At 39.4% G+C, this 25,111-nt stretch overlaps 1 protein-coding gene across 1 annotated transcript in view; it reads right to left on the reverse strand.

Annotated features, from left to right (window-relative positions):
• COL4A1 (collagen type IV alpha 1 chain) overlaps nt 1-25,111 on the reverse strand; it is a 218,498-nt gene that overhangs the window by 17,490 nt on the left and 175,897 nt on the right. The window contains exons 28-41 of the mRNA XM_073664356.1: nt 19,981-20,085; nt 15,895-15,992; nt 11,571-11,721; nt 11,330-11,443; nt 9,416-9,583; nt 9,228-9,317; nt 7,369-7,515; nt 7,184-7,282; nt 6,988-7,077; nt 6,727-6,866; nt 3,628-3,754; nt 3,463-3,543; nt 2,466-2,564; nt 1,450-1,500 (exon numbers count right to left, since the gene is read on the reverse strand). Coding sequence (XP_073520457.1) covers nt 1,450-1,500; nt 2,466-2,564; nt 3,463-3,543; nt 3,628-3,754; nt 6,727-6,866; nt 6,988-7,077; nt 7,184-7,282; nt 7,369-7,515; nt 9,228-9,317; nt 9,416-9,583; nt 11,330-11,443; nt 11,571-11,721; nt 15,895-15,992; nt 19,981-20,085 — 1,560 coding nt within the window. The remainder of the gene's footprint in view (nt 1-1,449; nt 1,501-2,465; nt 2,565-3,462; nt 3,544-3,627; nt 3,755-6,726; nt 6,867-6,987; nt 7,078-7,183; nt 7,283-7,368; nt 7,516-9,227; nt 9,318-9,415; nt 9,584-11,329; nt 11,444-11,570; nt 11,722-15,894; nt 15,993-19,980; nt 20,086-25,111) is intronic.

Below are 25,111 nucleotides of genomic sequence, written 5' to 3' on the forward strand. Positions count from 1 at the left end.
ATCACTGGTTGCAATGGACAATAGCTGCTTTGCTTGACCGAGCTGGGACTAGCTCAGCTGTGTATATGTAACCAGGGTCTGTTCTGGTTAGTTAGCACGTGGACAAGGCTAGGGACTTATGTTTATGGTTTTGATTTAGGTGCTGAGCAACTTGTGGAAAGCAACAAAAACTGCATGTGTTAGGCCCAAAACTGCAAAGCCTGTGTGAACGTTACCTATTGCCTACCTGACAGCATGAATTCCTACAATTGGTAGAGAATGCGACATGATATCCCAGAGAGCACAGACAATTGCAGTGTAAGGATTGGAGGTAGTGCATAAATGCGGCAACAGTGTTGGAGTCGTGGTCTGAAAGCATGGAGAAGCTGTCCTGCCAGAAAGTGACATTGCCTTGGTACTATGGCGTCACTTGTGCAGCTCGGTGGAGTGCTGAGAGCCGGGAGCTGTCTCTTTAATTGGAATTGTGCGGAGGAGAACTGGGTACCACAATGCCGAGGGCCGATGGACTGCAGAATTGGCCGGCACAACTCCTACTTTGCCAACCCTGCCTGCAATGCTGTTCCTCATCCTGGCAAGGGACCACAGGAGTGCCAGCTAACTGTGAAATGGTGTCCAAGTGATGGGACTTCAGGATTCAGGGAGTTTGGTGACCCTGGAGAGGGTCAATTCCGCATGTGCTAGTCTGTGGGGTGGGGGCAAGGTGTATCGATGGCAATGCCAAGGACTATCCCATGGCCCAGGTCAACATACGCACAAGACTCTGGCTCCGTGTCCCACCAAGTGGGAGTGATCAAGGACTTGTTGCATGCGACGGTACTTGTGGGCTGAAGTGGTAGCGCCCAGTAGTCCACTATGCTGCCAGAAGTCGGCTGTGATGACAAGGTCACATGATGTGTGGTTATGTACACATGATGTGTAGTGACAAGGTCACATGATGTGCAATGGTGTGCAGTGTGTAGGACTGTGTACTGTGTATAGGACTGTGTGCAATAGGTTTGCAACCTTATGGTGTGTTGGCATTGAGAGTGCAGTGTGCACTGTGTGTGAGGTTTTGTGTATGCAGAGCAGTATGATTATGTGCACGTGGCAGAGCCTAGATGTAGTCTATAGGTAGCTGAGCATTGCATGTAGTCTTTAGGCAGCAGAGCATTGCATTTAGTCTGTAGGAAGCAGAGCATTGCGTGTAGTCTGTAGGTAGTAGAGTATTGTGTGTAGTCTGTAGATAGCAGAGCTCTGTGTGTAAGCTGCGGATAGTAGAGCCCTGTATGAATGGTGTTCCCCAGGAGCTGGGAGGCAATAATCAGTTTTGGTAGAGTGACCGCCTGTTGGCACTGTGGGTTGGCAGATGGTGCCAACTGACTAAAGTTTGAAAGATATTTCAGTGATTTGCAAAACAATAGTCAGACCCATGTCAATGAATTTGTAGCATATAGTTGTACAGAATCTTACCTTTCTCCCCGCGTTCCCCGGGGTATCCAGGAACGCCTCTCCCAGGTATACCTTAAATTACATAAATATTATTCAAATTATTTTACAAGGAATAAATACTGTATTACATAAGCACATAGTGAATAATTAATAAAATAATAAAATAGCTTGCTTTTACAACACATTAATGTAATATTATATTCTAATTATGCCAGCATACAAAATCAGCTATTGTGGAACAAAGGCTAATAGGTATATCTCAGTTCAGTACAAAGTTAAAGGAGTTGGACACTACTTTTTTTATTGATGGACTATCCTTAGGATAGACATTCAATATATGATTGGTGGGTTGCGACAACCGATCCTTCCATCAATCAGCTGTTACTGATGGCAGGAAGGTGTCAGATGCTGCCAGAATACAGCAGCTGCATCAAAACTATAGTGGCCACATCCAGTGACCGCACCTAATCGGCAGGGGTGCCGGGTGTCACATGCCCACTAATCAGATATTGATGGCCTATCCTAAATATAGACCATATATAAAAAAAGTAGTGGCCAACTCCTTTAATGGTTTTCCTTCCAATTTGGAAATTGTGACTGTGACGTATACATTTTTTAAAGAGTTTAAACATTTATGCTAACAATTGTAATTGGAAAAAAAATCTGCTCTTCGGTCATGACAAGTAAGAAGAATGTATATTTTTTTATGAAATTCGGAGTTCATGACTTGCATATTTTTGTATCTTTCTACAACAGTGCTGTTCAATAGAAAAAATACCAAATCCAGATGTCATGTTTTATTAAAAAACTCATTTACATCCCATTTTTATGAAATTTTGAAGATTTTTTTGCAATTAATTGACAAATTCTTTGATGTACTTTCCCTAGGAGATTAATGGTGCCAGATGTTTCTGGCTTAAGAATACCCACCTCTCCCTGTTGAAATAAAACTCCAATCTGAACATGAATTTTTATGTGGAAGTCTTAAGAAAAAGGGAAAGAAGGAAGATAACAAATATTGGAACAATTGGACTTACCTGGTTCACCCTTTTCTCCTGGTGTTCCTGGAATCCCATCATATCCAGGTTCTCCTTTTTCTCCAATTGAGCCAGAGGGACCCTGAGTTCCACGTTCACCTACACATTTACCAAAAAACAAAACTCAATCTAACAGATTTTTTTAAGCTAAAATTAATGTCTGAAAAAAATACTCAAGTAAAGCTCAGCTTGATGCTGCAGTACCAACCTGGCAGCTTTGAGGGAATTCAACAGACCCTTAGCTACAATAGAAACCCTGGAATTATGTAATTAAGGTGCCAATAAGCACCTGGAATGGCGCGCTACCAGGACCAAGCACCTTAAATGAGGGATTAACATCAGCAATCAGAGCTTAGCTCTGAACACTGCTATTACAGGCAGGTGCTGACTAGTACAGACAGCGTCTGCTGGGTAAAGCTTGGGCTCAGCTCCTGAGCTCCATACACCTGAACCCAACATGAACTGTACTAGTATGAAAAGTGTTAGGAAATGGGTTAAAGGTGTTGAACGGTATTTTAAACTTGTTAACCTAACCAAAGGATAGGTTATCAATGTGAAATCAGTTTGGGTCCGATACCTAGCACCCCAACGGACCAGCTAATACTTTCTCCAGTAGCGGCTGGATATAATTCATGTATGGAGCAGAACATTACAGCCCATATGTTGCTTTGTGGTCGATAATGATTAAGCTCATAAAAATAATAAAGTAGCGATAAAGCTCAGATACTCTTATGAAGTCATCATCAGTAGTATTCAATGTAATCTGTAAACTGATTGCAAATTACAATCATAACAATCTGTAGAAGTTCCTCCAATTTGAAAAAAAAATCATGGAGGCAACAATTTTGTCCTATAAACAGAGTTTTACAGGATCCCTAGGAGATTACACTCAACCCTGCCCTATTTACGCAACCCTGCCTTAGATGTACTTAGATGATAAATGTACTTAATCTGGAAAACCCCTTTAAAGGGAATTCTGTTCCTTTATGCTTCTCACCTAGTTGTCCTTTTGATCCCGGAACACCACCTTGTCCAGAGAAGCCCTTCGCTCCTTTCTCTCCAGGCATACCCGGGTTACCTATTACCATGTTAAAGTTATTTTAAAGTTGTACTTCCCCTTTTTATCAAAATATTCAGCTCAAATCACAGGACATCTAATCACCTGGAAACCCTGCAGAGCCCGATGTTCCTTTTGGTCCTGGTAATCCAGGCATTCCAGGGACACCAATGTCACCTTTGTCTCCCCTTTCACCTGGTACACCTTGAAGACCATCAGTTCCAGCTTCTCCCTACATTCAAATGCGTTTTAATATCAAATTTAGAAACAAAATTTAGGTGATACATATATCCACTTTCAGGGAAAAGCTATTATTATTTTACTCTATGTATCAAAAACTGGATTCAGTAGAAAACAACATCAATTCTAACGTGTTCATTTTTGGATAAGACGATACAATCTTAACCCCTTCTAGACCAGGCAAATTTCTGCTTTTTCCAAGAGCTATCATTTTCCTCGTGGGGCAAATTTTATTTTAAAAAATTGACAGGTTAACTTTGCTCTGCATGGGTGATTTAAACTTTTATGTTTTATCTTTTGCTCTTTATATTTTTAAAAGTTGTTTCATACATACATATATGCATACAAAACAATATACAGCACAGACCAAAAGTTTGGACACACCTTCTCATTTAAAGATTTTTCTGTATTTTCATGACTATGAAAATTGTACATTCACACTGAAGGCATCAAAACTATGAATTAACACATGTGGAATTATATACTTAACAAAACAGTGTGAAACAACTGAAAATATGTCTTATATTCTAGGTTCTTTAAAGTAGCCACCTTTTGCTTTGATGACTGCTTTGCACACTCTTGGCATTCTCTTGATGAGCTTCAAGAGGTAGTCACCGGAAATGGTTTTCACTTCACAGGTGTGCCCTGTCAGGTTTAATAAGTGGGATTTCTTGCCTTATAAATGGGGTTGGGACCATCAGTTGTGTTGTGCAGAAGTCTGGTGGATACACAGCTGATAGTCCTACTGAATAGACTGTTAGAATTTGTATTATGGAAATAAAAAAGCAGCAAAGTAAAGAAAAACGAGTGGCCATCATTACTTTAAGAAATGAAGGTCAGTCAGTCCGAAAAATTGGGAAAACTTTGAAAGTGTCCCCAAGTGCAGTTGCAAAAACCATCAAGCGCTACAAAGAAACTGGCTCACATGAGGACCGCCCCAGGAAAGGAAGACCAAGAGTCACCTCTGCTTCTTAGGATAAGTTTATCCGAGTCACCAGCCTCAGAAATCGCAGGTTAACAGCAGCTCAGATTAGAGACCAGGTCAATGCCACACAGAGTTCTAGCAGCAGACACATCTCTACAACAACTGTTAAGAGGAGACTTTGTGCAGCAGGCCTTCATGGTAAAATAGCTGCTAGGAAACCACTGCTAAGGACAGGCAACAAGCAGAAGAGACTTGTTTGGGCTAAAGAACACAAGGAATGGACATTAGACCAGTGGAAATCTGTGCTTTGGTCTGATGAGTCCAAATTTGAGATCTTTGGCTCCAACCACCGTGTCTTTGTGCGACGCAGAAAAGGTGAACGGATGGACTCTACATGCCTGGTTCCCACCGTGAAGCATGGAGGAGGAGGTGTGATGGTGTGGGGGTGCTTTGCAGGTGACACTGTTGGGGATTTATTCAAAATTGAAGGCATACTGAACCAGCATGGCTACCACAGCATCTTGCAGCGGCATGCTGTTCCATCCGGTTTGCGTTTAGTTGGACCATCATTTATTTTTCAACAGGACAATGACCCCAAACACACCTCCAGGCTGTGTAAGGGCTATTTGACCAAGATGGAGAGTGATGGGGTGCTACGCCAGATGACCTGGCCTCCACAGTCACCAGACCTGAACCCAATCGAGATGGTTTGGGGTGAGCTGGACCGCAGAGTGAAGGCAAAAGGGCCAACAAGTGCTAAGCATCTCTGGGAACTCCTTCAAGATTGTTGGAAGACCATTTCCGGTGACTACCTCTTGAAGCTCATCAAGAGAATGCCAAGAGTGTGCAAAGCAGTCATCAAAGCAAAAGGTGGCTACTTTGAAGAACCTAGAATATAAGACATATTTTCAGTTGTTTCACACTTTTTTGTTAAGTATATAATTCAGTGTGAATGTACAATTTTCATAGTCATGAAAATACAGAAAAATCTTTAAATGAGAAGGTGTTTCCAAACTTTTGGTCTGTACTGTATATGTGTACTGCAGTGACTGCAGGCACACTACACAATAATTATGTATGGCAGTATATTGTAAACCTTGCAGTCTCCTATAAAGCATGGCCTGTGGCAGGGCTTCACAGGAATATTAAGATGACAAACGCAAGGACATCAAAAATCCCTGAGTTGCTATGGAAACCCATCAATATCCTTCAATCAAGCTGCATGGGAAGGCAATAGTGTGACTCAAAATGATGTTGGTCATATATCTGAGGATTAAGTAACCACATCAAGCCAAAGAAGTGAGAAGTACTGTAGGTTCTACTGATTCTTATGTCTGACAAATTGTCTCTTCAGAGAGGAAGGTGACCAGAACTCTAGTGCCACCTACAGGAAGTAGCAATCCTAAAAGTCAATAGTGACCCTTTAACAAGCCTTATCACATGATTTAGGATATAAGCCAGAACCATAAACTCAATTTGCAGACACTGTGTTTCAGGGTACTGCCCCTCGTCAGTGCAAAGTGTGAGTTCTGGTTTGGCTGGGTGAGAGGCGTCAGACCGGTATGTCTGACAGACACACTGTTCTATGCAAAATATCTGATAATTATTTGTATTTTTGACAAAGGTAAAGTATAAAAATCTTACAAAATTTAAGGGAGATCTATTAATTTTTGCGCACTGCCTGAGCGTTGTACAAGTCTTTCTCCCAGTGCAGCATGTGCCACATTTATCATCAGAATCCATCCATGCTCACAAAAATACTGTGGTCTAATAATAACTCTGAACTTTATTTTATACACAATTGCTAAACAGATAACTGGAGAAAAGATTAATAAATAAATTGCTTCACCCACTTTTCCTTACACATCTTGTGAAAGTACTAGAAGGACTTACTAAATACACAAACCACAAGTTCACATTAATATATTGATACATTTCCCTATCAGCCTTGCACAAATAAACAAAAAATAACAACAGATTACCTTTACATCATTAAATGAGGAAACTACATTTACTCAAAAATGGATTTTTTTTATTACCTTTGTGCCAGGAGGTCCTGGTATGCCAATGCCTGGAAGACCTTCTTCACCTTTAAGTCCTTTTTCACCTTTGATTCCAGTAACACCCGGAAGACCAGGAGTGCCATGAATACCATGTTCGCCCTTTGGTCCAGTTGTCCCTAAACATAAAATTTGTGTTCCAGCAACAAACTATTTCAGAGAATCCCAAATATCTATCAAAGTGAATGGTCAAGTGCAGGTTCCAATGTAAATAAAAATAATATAACTAAAAATTTTTACCTGGCAAACCCATTTCTCCCACAGATCCTTTTTGTCCAGGCGTCCCAGGAGATCCTGGAGTTCCTTGAAGGCCTTGCTCTCCCTTTGGTCCTGTATATACGTAAGGAAGTTACATTATTTAGATTAAGATTTAACAACCAAAGCTTTTTAAGACTTCTTGTCAGCATACGATGAATGCATGTAATAACATTGTCACCTGGCATCCCAGGCATTCCTTGCTCCCCGTCTTTTCCAGGCATTCCAGTGGAACCCAAATCACCATGCAATCCTTTTCCTCCCTCATGTCCAATTTGCCCTGAAAATATTTTTTTTTAAGTGTTGTTAAAAAAACAATTTATATTAAATATTTTTTAAGAACACAGAGCACATAAATGACTGTACCTCTTATACCCTGATCTCCTTTATCACCCTTCATATGTTCCATGGGTGGAAGTGTTCCTGCAGGTCCTTGCAAACCTTGTTCTCCCTTTTCACCTTTTGTACCAGGAGCTCCTGTTTCTCCACGGAATCCAGTTGGACCCAAATCACCTACAAGTAATAACAATAATTAATAATATCAATGGAAAGATAAAAGGATTACATTGGATGCCATTGACACCCTTAAAAGCAAAATACAAAGCAAATTTATACTTGCACATATTTTATATTACCAGGTTATGTTAACTAAAAAGTCAAGAGTAATACATATTCATCCATCTCATGTCACAATAGGCTTGCCAAACTAATGTATAATGGCCATACCAATGAGATCTTGATTGGTAGAAAATGCTGATTTCAGCAGGAGCAGCCATCCCTCTAATATGTATTGGAGCATCCCCACTCCCCCCTTGGATGATGTTGGGAGAGGATCAAGGATCAAGGAGTTGGATTTCAACTTCCTAATTTCATTGTTTTGGCAGAGTTAAGTCGCCTCCAAAAGTCTAGAATTGGTTTACTCCTTTCTTATTATGTGTATAAAGAAAAGATAGCTGTTAGCCAAACAAATTTTAGGCTTATGGTCTGATTTGCACCCTCACTCTATAAACAAAATTCTTCCCACACATCCACCTAAGAATTTTTTCATTCACTAAGGTACTCATTCAAGCCTTCTCCCACCCAAGCTCTCACTCACACACATTCTAACTTAAAGGGAAGCGGTCATCAGAAAATGACCTTTTGTTTAAGTCAGATTTTTGTGTTAAATTTATTTTTTTATTATTTTTGGAAATGTTTTTATTTTATTTTTTTTTCATATTACAATCTGTATTAAAAATAAAAAAATAATAATCTTGCAATTTGTACTCTGGATACTGAGATTTTTTTTTAGTGTTTAACTTTCTATTGTTTCAGGAAACAACATATGTACATAGCCACAATATTCAGACCGGACCCTATCTTTTGTATTGAAGTCTTTAATGTGCAAAGGTTATTGTGAAGGGAGGGGGAACAAGGTCATCTGTGACATCGCCTATTGTTATTGGTGAATCCTGTGTCATAAACTGTGTTTATAGGTATTACCTGCCATTGCAATGCTGCCTTTTTTATATGGAGGGTGGTTAAAAAATCTTCTGGAAAGGACAGGAAGTATGAGCCTAAAAAAGCACCAGTGGCCACTGTGAAAATTGCAAGATTGCTAATTATGTTTTTTTGTTTTGTTTTTATAAATATCTTGATATGAAAAAAAATTGCTAAATTTTTTAAAAAAATTACATATAACCCAAATAATTGCTGATTTAAACAATAGTTCATTTTCTGATGAAAGCTTCCCGATAAATGGCTCATCTCGGAAACATGATGTCTTTCACATGCACCTCAGCTCCATGGCTGTCACAATAGTGACAGTAGATTAATACAAAATGTATATAATGTGTATAAATGCCATGTTGTATATGCCAGACATCAGTGTCACATGGAAAGAAGGGCATATGAGGACTGAAAACTGCATTACTGTGACACTGCTTAGAAAATATTGCATTGCCAAAAGATAACACAGTGCACCATATAAACACAGAACCAGAATTTCAGATTTTATCTTCGTTATCAGGCTACTTAATGTAAATTATAATCAAGTGGTGGACCGGGCACTGTGTGTATTTTGTCAGTATGTACTGCATAAAACAATTTACAAAACTATAACACAAAGTATAGAAATTCTTAAATAAAAAATAATTTTAAATAACATGATCTTCAATTGAATAATTTTCAAAAATATGTTTTTAATTCTTAAAATTGCCAATTAAGGTTTCCTAGATCTAGTTTACCTTTTTCTCCAGTCAGACCTGGATTTCCTGGTGTACCTGTTTGACCTCGGATTCCTGGAACTCCCATAAAGCCCATATCACCTTTTTGTCCTATTAGAAAAAAAACAATTTTTTATGTTTCTTACACTTTTTAGCTTAAATACATTTGTGAATAATGTATCATCTCCCAAAACGTTATACATGCTTACCTTGAAGACCTGCAGAGCCATCGTTTCCTGGTGGACCTTGACTCCCTGGTATCCCAGGCATACCCATTATGCCAGGCATGCCCGATGTGCCTTTGTCTCCCTTTGGGCCTGGCATGTCAGCTCCAGGAAAACCTGGATAGCCTCTTTCTCCCTTTTCTCCTATTTGGCCTATAGAGTATAGTAAAGTCAGACAATAAGAAATTGTAACACAAAACAAATTTACCATTGTGAGTCACTGTAATATACTATTTAGGCTCCCATACACATTAGTTAGCTGTCAGCCGGACAACTGTTCAGCCAACAGCTTTCTAACCCGACTCCCTCATACACTAGAACATTCGGCTCTGTGTTCTCTATAAGGCTATGTTCACAGATTGTGTTTTTTAATGAAAATTTTCAGCTGCGTTTTACAGTACCAGCAAAGTCTATGAGATTCCAGAAATCTCATGCACACAGCTTGGTTTTTATTTGATCAGTATTTTGTGTATTGCATGTTTTTTTGTAGAATAGAGTATGTCTATTGAAAAACACACCAAACACGCAGGTGTAAAGTTTTTCAGTGTTTTTTGTGTCAAAACCAGAATGAGGTTTTTTTTTCCACTGAACTTCATGTACATGCATAAAAGAGACAAAAGGGCAGTGAAAAAAATGCACAAAAAATGCACCAAAAAACAAGCAAAAAAGCAAGAAAAATCCTGAACAAACCTCCTGCCAAGAGATCAGGTTTTGCTGCAGAAAAAAAAACGCAATGTGTGAACATAGGCTAAGAGAGTCAGTCTCAGAATCCTCTGGCTTATGTCCCCTGGCCTGCTGGAAATCCAAATAACCATATCCGTCTCTCCCCTGACATCGAGAGCTGAGAGGTTTCCATACACATTAGACTGTTGACTGATCCCGCCGATATCGGTAGGTTTGGCCGACTTTAGTCTAATGTGTATATATTACACAGTAACACAATAAAGTGAACCCTTATCCATTAAATATGAAACAGATGTTATATTAATAACCCAAGCAGTGAACCTGTGCTACAAAAATTCTATGTATTTATACCTTATCTTAACATTTATAAACTGATTGTGTTTCAGAAACTATGTGCAAAGTGTTGTTACAAAAGGTACTAAAGCTAATGGGCTGCAGAACATTACAGCAAGTGAAAAGTAATAAATAGTTAGTGATACAGAGATGATGTTTTGCTGCATAACATGGTTCATAAATGAAAAATATTCAGATTGCAGAGAAAGGCTATTGTAATGATATAAAATATAAATGGAAAGATGGGGCTCTGGAAGTTCCTACCATAGAGACAATCAATGAGTTCAGTGCAGGTCTCAAATGTTTCTGCCAATCATGCCACTTTTCTAAAAACGGGTGGAGCATAGCGAAAGAGGACATGGCCTCCCTTGGCCCAACAAATTTACTGTACTTTACACCACAAATTGGAGTGTAACATGGCTGGCATCGATTTCATTTTCTGGCACACATATGGTAAGAAATGCCCTTAATTTAATAGGCGCATATATTAGGCTCAGTCTACACTTACACTATGATTTAAATTACTGAAAATCCATTACACATTTGCTGATGGCAGTTGTTTAATAGCCTGTTTAGATAGGCCGACTATGCTTAGGTTATGCACAGAGCAGTCAGTAATAGATTATTCAGTGCGCATAGGCTGTCATTGTTCTCAACCGCATACTGACAAAGTGCAGCCGAAAACAGTGATTTCTTAAGTAAGCTTAAATGATCATTTTATGAGCGCTTTTGTAGGAACGCTCGTCCCGATAATCTTGCAGTGTAAATGCACCTTAACTCCAGCAGGCTCTTTATTAAAACCAGTCTTGATAAATTCCCCCCATAATATCCAATTTTCATCCTGTCCCCAGCAGATTATTTTTTCTTAAATGTACTTGTCACCTGGAACTCCTGATGATCCTGTTGGTCCTTGAGGGCCTGGTTCCCCGTGTGGGCCAAATCCCGGTACACCTGGGTTGCCTCTCATGCCTGGTGCTCCAGCTGGTCCACTGTCACCTTTGTGAAACAAATGCAAAGAAAATTACTTAGTTGCACATGTTAAATAACAGTAGTAACTTTCATAATAATGGCTTAAACTTTATTTACTCAATGGTGTACATCATATACTGTACAAAGACCTTACCTTTAGCCCCAGAATATCCTGGAACTCCTGAAAGACCTTGCTCTCCAGGGACACCTGTGGGTCCTGTGCTTCCCTTTTCTCCAGTGATTCCAGGAGGACCTGGCGGGCCATGCGACCCTTTAGGGCCTGGAAGGCCTAGTCCTGGCTCACCCTAGAGAGTCCAGGGGGAAAGTAAACATTAAAGAAAAATACAATAAAAAATTATATATAGTAAAAAAAGGTGTCCTATATAGTAAGCATATGTAGCCACGTAAACCCTAAAAAAATTAAAAAGGCCATTTTACAGGTTTTATTAAATATGACTTACATTAAGAATAAACAATGGAAATTAACAAACTGTTGATAAGAGGTCTGTCAATCAAAGACAAGAAACATTATATGCTGTGCATCCAGCAGCACCTCGCAGTCAAAGTTTCCTCAGCCTTATACATATTATATAAATGAATGCCTCCTTATAATAAGCTTTCTTTCTCTCTTCTATACCTCCTGAACCACTACAGTGTAAGTTTGACACAATATTTGGCATTATTTCCACTGAATCCATGTCAGCTGCTGCTGTGAAATACAAATGCTTCACTTGAGTGCTGTTAACTATACTGAGACATCTAAGCCACTCATGTGCACTTTCTAAGCAATCGACAGAGAGTGCAAATGTGTAAGCAAATCAGCACACTTTCCAAACTGTACCTGCACTTTGCTTCATGTAGTGGAGGACATTTAATAGTCACTCAGTAGATCCAAAATTCCGTAGCCCTTCCAATCATTTTAATGCCTCTAAACATAAATTCAGTTTAGTTTAGTTGCTGGATTAGTACCAAATTCTCTGAATCTTTGTCGATGATATATCAAAAAATAAATGCTAGGTATTGCCAAATATACAATATAATATGCATACTTTACTAATACATAATATTTATGTTTTAGATGTAGCTTCAACAATACTAAACGGAATTTATTTGCCAATTATTTAAGCTTGAAAGCAGGTCAGCAGTAGTCTGATATCACAACTCGTTGATTATAAATACATATACAGTCGTGGCCAAAAGTTTTAAAACTAACGTAAGGTTTGATTTTCAGAAAGACTGCTGCTTATTTCTTTAGATCTTTTAGTCAGATGTTTCTATGGTTACTGGAGTACAATTATACACATTTAATAAGTTTTTAAACTTTTATTGACAAATACATCAAGTTTATATAAAGACACAATATTTACTATATTGAGCCTTATTTTTCAAGACTTCTGCAATTCGCCCTGGCATGCTGAATATCAGCTTCAGGGCCAAATCTTGACTGATAGTAACACTGTCTTGCCTTATCAGTGCTTGAAGTTTAACACAATTTCTGTGCATTTGTTTGTCCACCCACTTTTTGAGGATTGACCAGAGGTTCTCAATGGGACTGAAAGCTGGGGCGTTTCTTAGCTATGGACCCAAAAATGTCAATGTTTTGTCCCCCGAGCTCCTTAGTTATCAATTTTACCTTGTGACATGGTGCTCCATCATGCTAGAAAAATCATTGTTCATTACCAAATTGCTCCTGGATTGTTTGATATTGTTTGTTATGAAGTTGTTCTTGGAGGATGTTTAGATACCATTCTTTATTCATAGCAGTGTTCCTAGGTCAAATTGTGATTGAGATTTACTGTTAGCATGGCACAGGATTCATGGTGGCGCTCACCTTTTCTTTTCCAGACAATCATTCTTCTAGATGTTTTAAAGAATCTGAAGGGTGCTTCCATCAGAAAAAAATAACTTTACCTCAATGCTCTGCAATCAAATTCATGTACTTCCGGCACAATTTCAGACCATCCTGGCCAGCCTCCAAATGTTTTTGTCTCACCGTGTGTGCCGATGCTCTGACACCTTCCTGCTGCTATGTCTGAGCAAACTCTGCACTGGTGTTGAGCCGATCCCATAGGTAAATCCTTTTAAGGAGATGGTCCTGGCATTTGCTGGACTTTATTGGGTACTCTGAAGCTTTCTTTACAGCAACTGAACCTGTCTTTTTGACGTTTTTGATTATCCATTACATGGTTGATTTTGAGGCAATCTTACATGCAGCAATGCCATTGCCTGTAAAGCCCTTTTGATGCAAATCAATGAGGGCTGTACGATTCTTTGAAGGTAACCATGGTTAACTGAAGAAGATAATGATTTTAAGCATCAGCCCCTTTTAAAGCAACCAACCGGCTCTTATAATTCGATAAGAATGATAGAATGATTTCATATGCATTGTCCTTGTTAACAATTTCTCCAGAGCTAACGAGAAGATCACTGAAATGATGAAAGCAGGTCATTTTGTGGCGAGGATGAAAATGGGGTATTTGGGATTTAGTTAATTTTCATGGCAAGGAATGACTTTGCAATTTTTTTATAATTAATTTCATCCCTCTTCATAACAATCTAGGGAAAATAGCGTTTGGTACTAACTGTATATAGAGTATTAAAATATAACCTTTATTGAATAACTTTAAAAACTTCTAAGTGCACAAAGTGCAAAAATTGGTGCTCACACACGTGATGTAAAAAAGCCCCTGTGTCCAACAGAGGACTATGACGAGGTGCCTGTATATTAACCACTTCTTGCCAAATGGCCACCAGAGACACCTCCTCTCTATGTATGGTATATGCCTTGTGGTTCTTCCCTAAAAGGGAAGGAGTATATAGGAGTATAAATGGATGACAATTTTTTTCCCCCATCAGCCATTCCTATACATGGACAGAGGATTTGCCAGGAGTGATCCCTGAATGATTGTGGTATTAAAAAGGAGTGAGATTGTTTCTTATATTATCTTATTAATCAATACTTGTCTGCACCAAGGTAATACAGCATGATACCTGGTGCTATATTACAAGACGGCATGTTACAGTATTTGTTATAAATGTGCATCATGGTATGACAGTAACCTGCCTGTAAAACAAACCATTCAGGCAACTGTTTTCCATTACTGGATATGATTATACGTAGGTTACTTCTAACATATATCCAGGCTGCTGCTGCGTATGGTATTACATGTCTAAATATATTTAGCCACACTTTTGTGGTGGGACATCAGGAGGTTCTGTACCATTCTGATTTGTGAGAGGAAAACAGTAGATGCAAGTTTCCCTACATATGTGTGTCCTTTCCCTTTAATGTGCAATAATATTGGTAACAAAGCAAACATTAATACCTTTTAGGGAAGAACCACAAGGCATATACCATACATAGAGAGGAAGTGTCTCTGGTGGCCATTTGGAAAGAAGTGGTTAATATACAGGCACCTCATCATAGTCCCCTGTTGGACACAGGGGCTTTTTACATCACGTGTGTGAGCACCATTTTTTGCACTTTGTTTGAAAAGTTATTCAATAAAGGTTATAGTTTAATACTCTATATACAGTTAGTACCAAACTCTATTTTCCCTACTCAAAATTTTGGTAACCATACCCCAGCTATAGCTAGTTCATAACAATCTAGTGTTAAAGGGAATCAGTCACCACTTTGGAGTTATCAGACCTCTACTATGGCCATACAGGGTATGGAAAAGTAAATCTATACATACCTGTAGTATGTATAGATCAAACCTCTACTATGGGCCATACAGGTATGTATAGATTTACTTTTCTATACCCTATATGGCCATAGTAGAGGTCTGATAACTTCAAAGTGGTGTCAGATTACCTTTAATGCACATTGCCTGTGCCACTATTAAACTTGAAGCAGCAAACTTTGTGAAAACTAACATTTGTGTCAGTCTCAAAACTTTTGACCACAACTGTACAGTAAAGCCCTTTTAACACTTAAAATTACAGTGGAAAATGGACTTCCACTGGGGCAGTTTTCTCAAAAATAGAAAGTGTAAGAAAAACACACAAGATAAAATATAAAACACAAGTTTTCATATTTTTAAAGAGAACTTGTAAAATAAAAATCATGCCGCCCTGTCTGAGTTGGTGATAGGGCACCGCAGTATAAAGAGTTACTTAAAAAAATATCTCTGCTATGTGTAAGAATAATTATCTTGCGCACTGTGTCACAGTCAGTGCAATCTTTATGTAACATTAATACACTCTTCTGTAATAGTTTCCAACTTGTGGCTCTCTAGAACTTGTTTAGTTTCCACAATGCCATACCAGTATTATAGGGCAGGCTGATAGTTGTAGTTTCACAGCACCAGTGGAGCCAGGTGTTAATAAACACTGCAGTATAGGAAACTATCTGCTATACAGTTACTTTACACAGTTTTTGCATGATATGCTGTATACAGTCTTGTACTCTAATACATCTACCTTTTAAATGAAAATTATTTCTCAGTTGAATTATATTTAATTTGTAAACCTACCTTTATTCCTGCTACACCTGGTTCCCCACGTAAACCATCACGACCTGGCTGACCAGGGCTACCATCTATACCACGTGTACCCTCCATTCCTTGATAACCTAGAAAATTAACATTATGCATCCAAATCACTGTTAGCCCTAACACATTGAGTTTTGTATCTGAAAAGACATGAAGGATATAAGAAATGTACAGTATCTGGTACAAATTTAAACTATGATAGTGTGGTGCCCCTGTGGGTCCAGTTGCCACAGAGGTACTGCATCTCACCCAGAGGTGTGGTACCCCACTCTCAGGTAAGGAGGGAGTACTACACAGGACCCAACCACTCGCATCCAACACACTCCACTTCAGTAGGGCAGGGCGAGATTGCTCCTAAGGGAGAGCACAGTCCCTGGTCCCTAGCTGGAGGGTGGAACCATGCAGTGAGTGTGGGTGGAGGAAGTAGATAGAGGAGCACAGTGAGAAGCAGTATAAAAGAGTGGGTGGAACATTCTAGAGTTCAGTTAGAGGAGTGAGAATTGGGAGCAGGATCTCAACAGGAGCTCTGCTCAGAGGAGGAGAGAGAGAGAAGTTGGGCCTAGACTGAGAGGCCCAGGAGAGAGAGTGAGAGAGGACGGGAGCACAGGGAAGGCTCCAGAAGTTAGAGGGGATTCCAGGGGCATGGGGAGTGCAGAGGCCACCCGTGCGCCCAAATCTACACAGACGTGGATGGATCAGGCGGCAGAGAGGGGACCGGCCCCTAAACTAGTGGAGAACAACCAGGCTCAGCTAGACAACCGGAGACTGCTGCATTTTCAAGGTGCTGCAGCCAAAGCCACAGTTAATCGTCGAAAAGGTGACCATTGAGGACCCAGGGGACTGCATGTCGCCCGACAAGGTCCGAGGCCACTGGCTTGGGACTCTGACTGTGAGGCGCAGTGCAGGAAGGCGAGAGCAAGCACAGTGAGATGACCGGGAGAGGCACATAGTATGGGGTCCCGTGAAAGTGCTCCTGAGATACTGGAGAGATTGCTGGATCCCTACCCCGGAGGACACAGGACGACTTGGGCAGTTACACACCGGTAACTGTAACCTGGAGTCTTTACCAAGTGTGAGTAAAAACCTGAAGCCTGCACCCCACTGTGTCCTTGGTTCATTACTGCACGACACCGTCCCTGCCAGCAACATCTACCTCATAAATCTCCATACACTGCACTGGAGCTTAGCTCTGCCTGTGAAGAGCTGAACCAACTCTGCTGCGTCACCATCAGCTCCAGAGGATCTGCACAGCAGCGGCGGCTCCATATAGCCGCATACCACAGGTGGGGTCACGAACATTTTTCCCTTTATTCCCCCTTTTACTTTTATTTGACCGCCCGGGGCCACGGACCAGGTCATTGCCACCGTGACATCCCCCAAATAGAACTGACCGGACCAGCTACCGAGTACCCCACCGCCCCAGGGGGCGAGTCAATAGCACTAACCCTTAACGTATTTACCTTTGGTATGAGAACATAGCATAAAGAAAAAAGCAAAACATTTTATAAAAGATACTTTGAACTTCAAACTCCACAAGTGTTTTCCATTCAATAAATTCAATTTCATGACTTGGATTGTTTTGGACCTTGATATCCAGAGCAAAATTTTACCTTTTAGAATGCTGCATTCTAAAGATTGATATTTTTTTTTACCCAATAGGATTTTCTGATATTAACTTTTTTTTCAGGAGTTAAAACTTTCAGAAATAACTTTAGATGCTGTCTCTGCACATAGATGATTATATTCATGTATGTACATTTTTTACTTAAGGATTTAAAGCAGATGAATGAGCAAAAGAGAAATCTAAATTAAATCAAGTATCGACAAGGAGGTTGTTTTAAACATTTTGGAGAAATAACCACAGATCATCTGTGCATACAGACTTCAGCAGATTCTTCTATTGCTTTTTGTAATCCCACACAGACTCTATGTTGAGTTCAAGGCTCTATTGGGAAATAACACAACAAGACTCCCTGATCTTCTTTACTTAATGGCATTGGTGAAATTTTGGCAGTCATTGTCTTGCTGCAGAATAAATTTGAAGCCAATCACATGTCTCCCTAATGGTATTGCATAATGAATAAGTATCTGCCTATATTTCTCAGCATTGAGGACACCAAGATATGGGCAACATTAAGGACTGTAGACAAAGTGGTTGGCCAAGAAACCTTATTGCAGCAGATGAAAAACATATCATGCTTACTTCTCTTTGAAATCAGATGATGTTCAGCAGTGCTATCAGATTATAACTGTCAGTAACCAATGGGGCCCACTTATACTATCTACTGTTTGGAGAAGTTTGGACTGAAGTGGTCTTCATGGAAGAATTGAGGCCAAAAACCATACCTTCAACATGGAAATAAGGCCAAGTGGCTCAAATATTCACCAGTACTTGGGTGCAGAAGAATGGCAGTAGGTGCTCTAAATTGATGAGTGAAAATGTGAAATATTGTGCTGTAATAAAAGGCAGTTTGTTAGTGGAAAGGCTGGAGAGCGGTACAATAAAGAGTGTCTGAAGGCAACAGTGAAGAATTGTGGAGGTTCATTTCATGTTTAGGGGCTGCATTTTAGCAACTGGAGGTGAGAATGTAGTAAAAATGAATGGTGTCCTTAATGCTGAGAAATAGAGACATATACTTATCTATCATACAGTACTATCATTAAGAACTATCTTCAGTGTAAAAAAGAACAAGGAGTCCTGGAAGTGACGATATGGCCCCTACACAGTCATGATCTCAACATCATTGAGTCTAAATAGGATTACATGAAGAGATAGAAGGATATGTGCAAGCCTTGAACTACAGAAGATGTCTGGAATAACCCCACTTCTGAGTTCCTTCAAAAACTGTCTGAAGTGTACTTAGAAGAATTGATAATTTGATGTTGTTTTGAAAGAAAGGGCAGTCACACCAAATATTAATTTGATTTAGATTCATCTTTTGTTCATTCACTTTGCATTTTAATTGATAAAAATAAACTATTAACACCTCTATCTTTGAAAGCATTCATACTATGCAGCACTGTTTCCATACCTGCCTAAAACATTTTCACAACTCTGTAATTATATGCGTGCATTTGTGTATGCATATATATATATATATATCTGTATATATATATATATATATATATATATATATATATATATATATCAATTACATATGCTAGTATATTGGCAATCTGCGTAGAAGTATACCAGACACATTGTTACGTATGCCACAAAAGTCTTTTTAAAATAGAAAGTTCCAGGAACCTTTTATAGGGAATAGTGAATATATAGTGAAATCAACCACAATATTTACTGCTACTAGGAGGTCTCTCCTCATACAGTGCCACTAACAGGATTGGAATTTTTGTCAGATCCTGGTAGTTGAGACCGAAGGGCGGCTATGTATTAGCCATCCTTGAATGATGATCAAGTAGGCACATTAGCAGTGCCCGAATCAGCTTGATGTGATAGTACATCTATGTATCTCAACTATCTAAGGCCCATGTGGCGTGGGTGTGGGAATGAGTTATGGGTACATTTTTACTATGGGGCATAAAAGCATAGATGATGGTAACAGGCCATTAGATAACTGTTGCCAGTTATATGTTTAGCATGTAATGCATAGAAAACACAGATTGCAATGTGTCTGCGTGCCTCCCAGCCACCTCTACACAAGGAAACCCCCGTGATGTCATTATCGACAAAGTTCCCTAGCAGAAAAGGATAGTGGTGTCAATGGCAGCACGTAAATTAACTACTTCTGAATTTTGTAAAATAGCTTTTTATTCTGTCCATTGTATATTTAGAACCCAGGTAAAATAGATTAAATAAATAACAATACATTACAATTGAAGTTTAAATGCTAATAATTCCAGAGCTAGGATACATCAATTTCACATATATATAACTGTAAATTAATTAAAACAGACATTATTAAAAAGTAATACTACAATAATATAACAACAAATGCTAAAATTGTATAAAAGGGTTAGAAATTTCTGCCACAGTTTACTATGCCAAAAAGAGAAGTAGTCATGGGTAGGCATCATGAGAAAGTGATATGGTTATATGAGTGAACAAACCTTTTTCACCAGGAGACCCAGGAAGTCCTTTCCCTTCAGAACCAGGCTCACCCTTTTCTCCAGGAAATCCAGGTCTACCTGGAAATCCATTAGTACCCTTTTCACCTGGAGATGGCACAAAGTTTAAAGAAGATTTACTTTGCTTGCTCATTTTTTGATATCAAGAGAAAGCAAAATAAACTAAACACAATAAATCACATTGACTTGTTAGCTAGTGTTAACTTACAATAAACACATAAGAAGAACGTTATTCAAACACCTTCTCCATGATAATATAGCCATGATCAATGACTAGATAAGAATGAATTATTAAAAAACCATGACATATAGGAGGGTTAAAAATAGGTCACCCACCCTTTTACAAAAATTTTGAACAAATGCCACTAAAAGCTCACTGTAAGGGCTCATTCAGCAGAGCGTATTAAACATCCGTGTGCAAAATGGGAAGCATACAGACAGCACAACAGAGCCAATAAGGAACTGTTGAAGAGATTTTCAGTAATCTGTATAATGTGTAGCACGTGTCATGCTACTGTTGTTGAAAATACCAACCGTCTACCTCTGTTCATACAAAACTTTAACCTTTTGTGAGATTGTTGCAACTATGAAGCTTGTTGCTACATGTAAGACTCCATAACCATTAAGATTAAAGGGTATTCTCATCTCCAAGATCGCATCCCAATATGTAGTAGGTGTAATAATAATATTAGCAAATTCCTCCAATTAGAAATGTAGTATAGTTTTTCTGATTCACTATGTCTCTTTCCTCATGTGCAGGCATTGCAGGACCTTAGGTGTCCATGGTTACGACCATTGATATATTGACAGTTAGCTAGTTGCTAGTGGTCGTAACCATGGACACCTAAGGTCCTGCATGAGGAAAGAGACATAGCGAATCAGAAGAACTAAACTACATTTCTAGTTGGAGGTATTTGCTAATATTATTATTAAACCTACTACATATTGGGATAGGATCTTGAAGATGAGAATACCCCTTTAATGCTTTCCCTGTGAGCAAAGCTGTTGTTACATAGTCTCCTATACATGCCCTCAAATGGTACTACAGCTCATATCATTTTTAAAGGGCACATCATTATCTAACTATTCTTCTACATATGAGATTAGGTGAGACTAAGTATGATGTTAAAGAGGGAACCAAATGTGCAAATTTAAGATTCACGTCAGAAGAAATTTTTCATTCACTGGGATGAACTGACACTTTCCATTGTGCTGCGTATCTGTTCTCCTTTACAGTGGTCTGCATTATTCTGAAGAAGGACTTGTCTGTCCAAAACGTTAAATAAAATCGATGCTTTGGATCACCCATTATTATCTACTTCATCATTTCATTTTTTAAGTGTGGAGTAATCTGCTATCCATGCACCTTTTTTTCAAATCAAGTACAGTGATGTGTCCTGTGTGATCAGATAAATCTGAGTTAGGCTTAGTGCAATTCTGATGCCAATCACACTTTTTCTAACAATATTTGTATAATATTATGTTTAACAATGTTGGCATAATACAGAAAATGTAGCCCAAGATCCTCATAAAAATGGCATTAGATCCGAACTTTATAATTTTTGTAGTAAATGTGCCACAAAATTATCATACATATATTGATCAATCTGCCCCATGTTATTCATCTCCATAATACAAGTACTGAGAGTCATTGCCATGTTTAAGTGGTTTCTCCATTTAAGAGTTCCACTGAGAAGGTAAAGGGTAATAAAATATTGTCTGTATGATGAATCAGTCCTGGTGGCATCTCCATTTGAGTTTTAGTAAAGCACATGGGTAATGTGGGATGAAAGGAGAAGATCTTAAGGAGAAAATGTCAGGACTAGGTAGGTGAGCATGGAGGCATAGTAAATAGTAAGGACAGCCTGGGGAGACACTGAAGATGGGGGAGTGTAGAGGAAGGCAACATGGGGGGACATTATGGAGATTGGGACAGCATACAGTGGGGATGGTGTTGAGGCTATAATTCATAATGCAGGAGCAGTGTAGAGGAGGCAGTGTAAAGGCCATAGTTCAAAATGGAGTGTGGCACGATAGTTCATAAGGGATAGGTTGATAATCAATTCCTCATTATCAGCCAGTGTAAATGCACCTTGAAGAGTAACTAAACTTTTAAGAGATTTTCTATGTTTTATACTATTTAATTCTGAGTATATCGGTAGGGGTCTGTGTCCTGAGACCCCACCAATAACTCAAAAGATCTCTTAGAAATGCACAACTCTGGAGACAGAAGCACACGCACACAGCAGAGTACCAATGCAGTAGAAAGTAATAGGATTTCTGTGGACTACTGAGTTGCAAACTTTACTTTGAAGGTGCCTTTTGGGCGATCAGGGACTTGAAGAGCATCTGTAGGATCAAGCCAGCTAAATCGTCTATATGGGCATGCAGGTCATCGGAAGCTGAATAAAATGATACCCTGAAATGTGTAATCCAATGTCTTATTCCAGAGAATTAAACATTTTTTACATGTAAGTGAGCTGTTAAAAACTATGGGCGGAACACAGATCTCTTTGAGAATCTGACTTTTAAACAAGAGGGGGAGATACTAGTGTGATATTTAATGGCTGCTCTCTGTTCTCTTGATCTTACTGCAGAGCTGTGTGTGATTATACATTAATTTCACAGGCAGTCAATGTTGCAATACAACAGAGCTGTGAGAGTTGCTGTTGCAAACATGATTGCAAGGAGACAAAGTTCAGTTCTACTGTACTGTGTTTGTTAAAGCTAAGTGCCCACGATGCAGAAATGCTCCGGATTTTCCTGAGCATTTCTGCATCTCCCTGGCAGAAAAAATGCATGGGGATTTTACATGCATTTTTTCAGCCAGGGACAAGCGTTTGTCACGCGTTTTGTACATGCGATTTCGCATGCGGGTTGTCAAGCGCTTTCCAAGCGATTTTAGCATCACTTGGAAAAGTGCTTGACAATTTGGTCACAATATATAAATCCGTGCAACCAGCATGGATTTTATATAGTGTGACTAAGTTAGTTAAAAAAAAGAATAAAAATGTTAAAAAATAAAAAAAAAACATTATACTCACCTTCCGATGGCCCCCGGTCTCCTTCTCCGGTCTCTCCGGTAGCTCGTGATGGTCTAAAAGGACCTTCCATGACGTCATTTAGTCATGTGACAGGTCACGCGACCGCCGACGTCCTTTTAGACCATCGCGAGCTGCCGGGGAGCCAGGACGCATTGCTAAGGAGACCGGGGGCCATCAGAAGGTAAGTATAATGTTTATTTTTTATTTTAAAATCTTTTTTTTTTACAGGTACTATGGTACCCGGGTCTGGAGGAGAGTCTCCTCTACTCCAGACCCAGGTACCATCCACACATTGAATTGCTTAATATCCGCATGTGCACATGTAGTCATGCGGATATTAAGCGATTCAATGCAAGTCAATGGCGGCAAAAGCGCCGCGGTTACGCAAAATAATTGGTAGAGCTGCGGATTTTTCCGCTATGATAATCCACAGTGGAAATTTCGGCATCATGTGCACAGCACATGCGGATTATCATTGGGGAACATTGCAGACCTTCTAACAAGCGTTTTTTAAGCGTTTCTGCAGCGGAATTGCCGCTGCGGAAACGCTTAAAAAACGCATTGTGGGCACACTGCCGTAATGTCTCACATTGGTAACTTCCTCTTTCATTTAAAATAAGCTGTAAAGGCAGATTCTCAGGTTCTGCGGTTTAAAAGTCCTTTAATCCAGGGATGAAGAAAATCAAAGTGGTAGGCAGGGGGTGTGGGCACACCCCAGCCTACCGCTTTGATTTTCTTGCTCCCTGGATTAAAGGACTTTTAAACCACAGAACCTGGTGAGCGACGCTTTTCATTCATCCTATGACAGCATATTTCATTATCTAATGAGAGCACTACCACTAGTTCCATTATACGGCATACAGCTCGATATAAGAGGGCAATTTGCACACTTACCAGTTGGGTCTGGTGCCGGTTCAGCTTAATCTATTTTGTAAATTCTCATGCAGATCAGTGTCTGGCCCATAGATTTTAACAGCTCATTTACATATTAAGAAAATGAGGATTTCTCTAGAATAAGACATCAGATTGCAGATATATTTTCTTGAGTTTCCTATAATCTACATGCCCATATAGACAGTTTAGGAGGGTTGATCCTACTGACAGATTCAGTTTAAAACATCTAAAATAGCTCCCAAAAGCTAAGTTACCGTTTAAATGTTTAATAGTGCTACTGACTATGTTTAATCTTTAATTTGATTCCTGTATAGTCCGCAATCTGATATTGGTTGGTAACAACAGCTCCCACCATATACTTAATATTGCTATAGAGGAACTGTCACTATCTAAAACAAATTGAGGTAAATACTTTGTAAAAATCCCTGAGCTATCCTGATTCTGCTGCATTTTCGGTTTTGCACTGAGTCACTCAACTGCAGAGATATTTACATTTCTGAGTGCAGTTCAACTGGGCATTTCTTCAAAGTCTTCTCTGAGAGTTTGCACTTTCAACCCTCCTTCCCAGATGCAGCAAATCACATCTTTGCAGCTGATCTAGCAGTTTCAGATGCTATGATTGACAGCTTGGGAGGGAGAGGTGAAGGCGGAGACCCCCAGAGAAGGCTTTGAAGAAATGCCCAGTTGAACTGCCAGCAACGATTTCACATACCACCCTCCAAAAGCAATAAATGTGAGTATCACTGCAATGGAGCGATACAGAGAAAACCAGAAAATCAGAGAAGCCCTGAGCTGAGATCCCTGAGAATACCTCAGATTTTTACAAGGTACTTCACTCAGTTTTTTGGAAAAAGTGACATGTCCTCTTTACGCTCATAGTGGGAGTTTCAGGAAGCTTGGTGATGTATTCAAGTACTGATGATGGCTCCGGTGCCATGTTCATGTACTGATGATGGTTCTAGTGCTGCTTCATGTACTGTTGATGGTTCTGGTGCTGTACTCATATAAAGATTATGGTTTGGTTGATGTATTCATGTACTCAGAGTGGTTCTATGTTCTTGCATGAATTAATGTTCTGGTGCTATATTTTTGTACTGATGGTGGTTCTGGTGCTGTATTCATGTACTGAAGGTGGATTTGGTATTGAATTTATGTACTGATGGTGGTTTTGATTC

This window comes from Phyllobates terribilis, unplaced genomic scaffold (genome assembly GCF_046119375.1).
Source record: "Phyllobates terribilis strain yellow unplaced genomic scaffold, ASM4611937v1 Scaffold_2__4_contigs__length_985480577, whole genome shotgun sequence".
Taxonomy (NCBI): Eukaryota; Metazoa; Chordata; class Amphibia; order Anura; family Dendrobatidae; genus Phyllobates; species Phyllobates terribilis.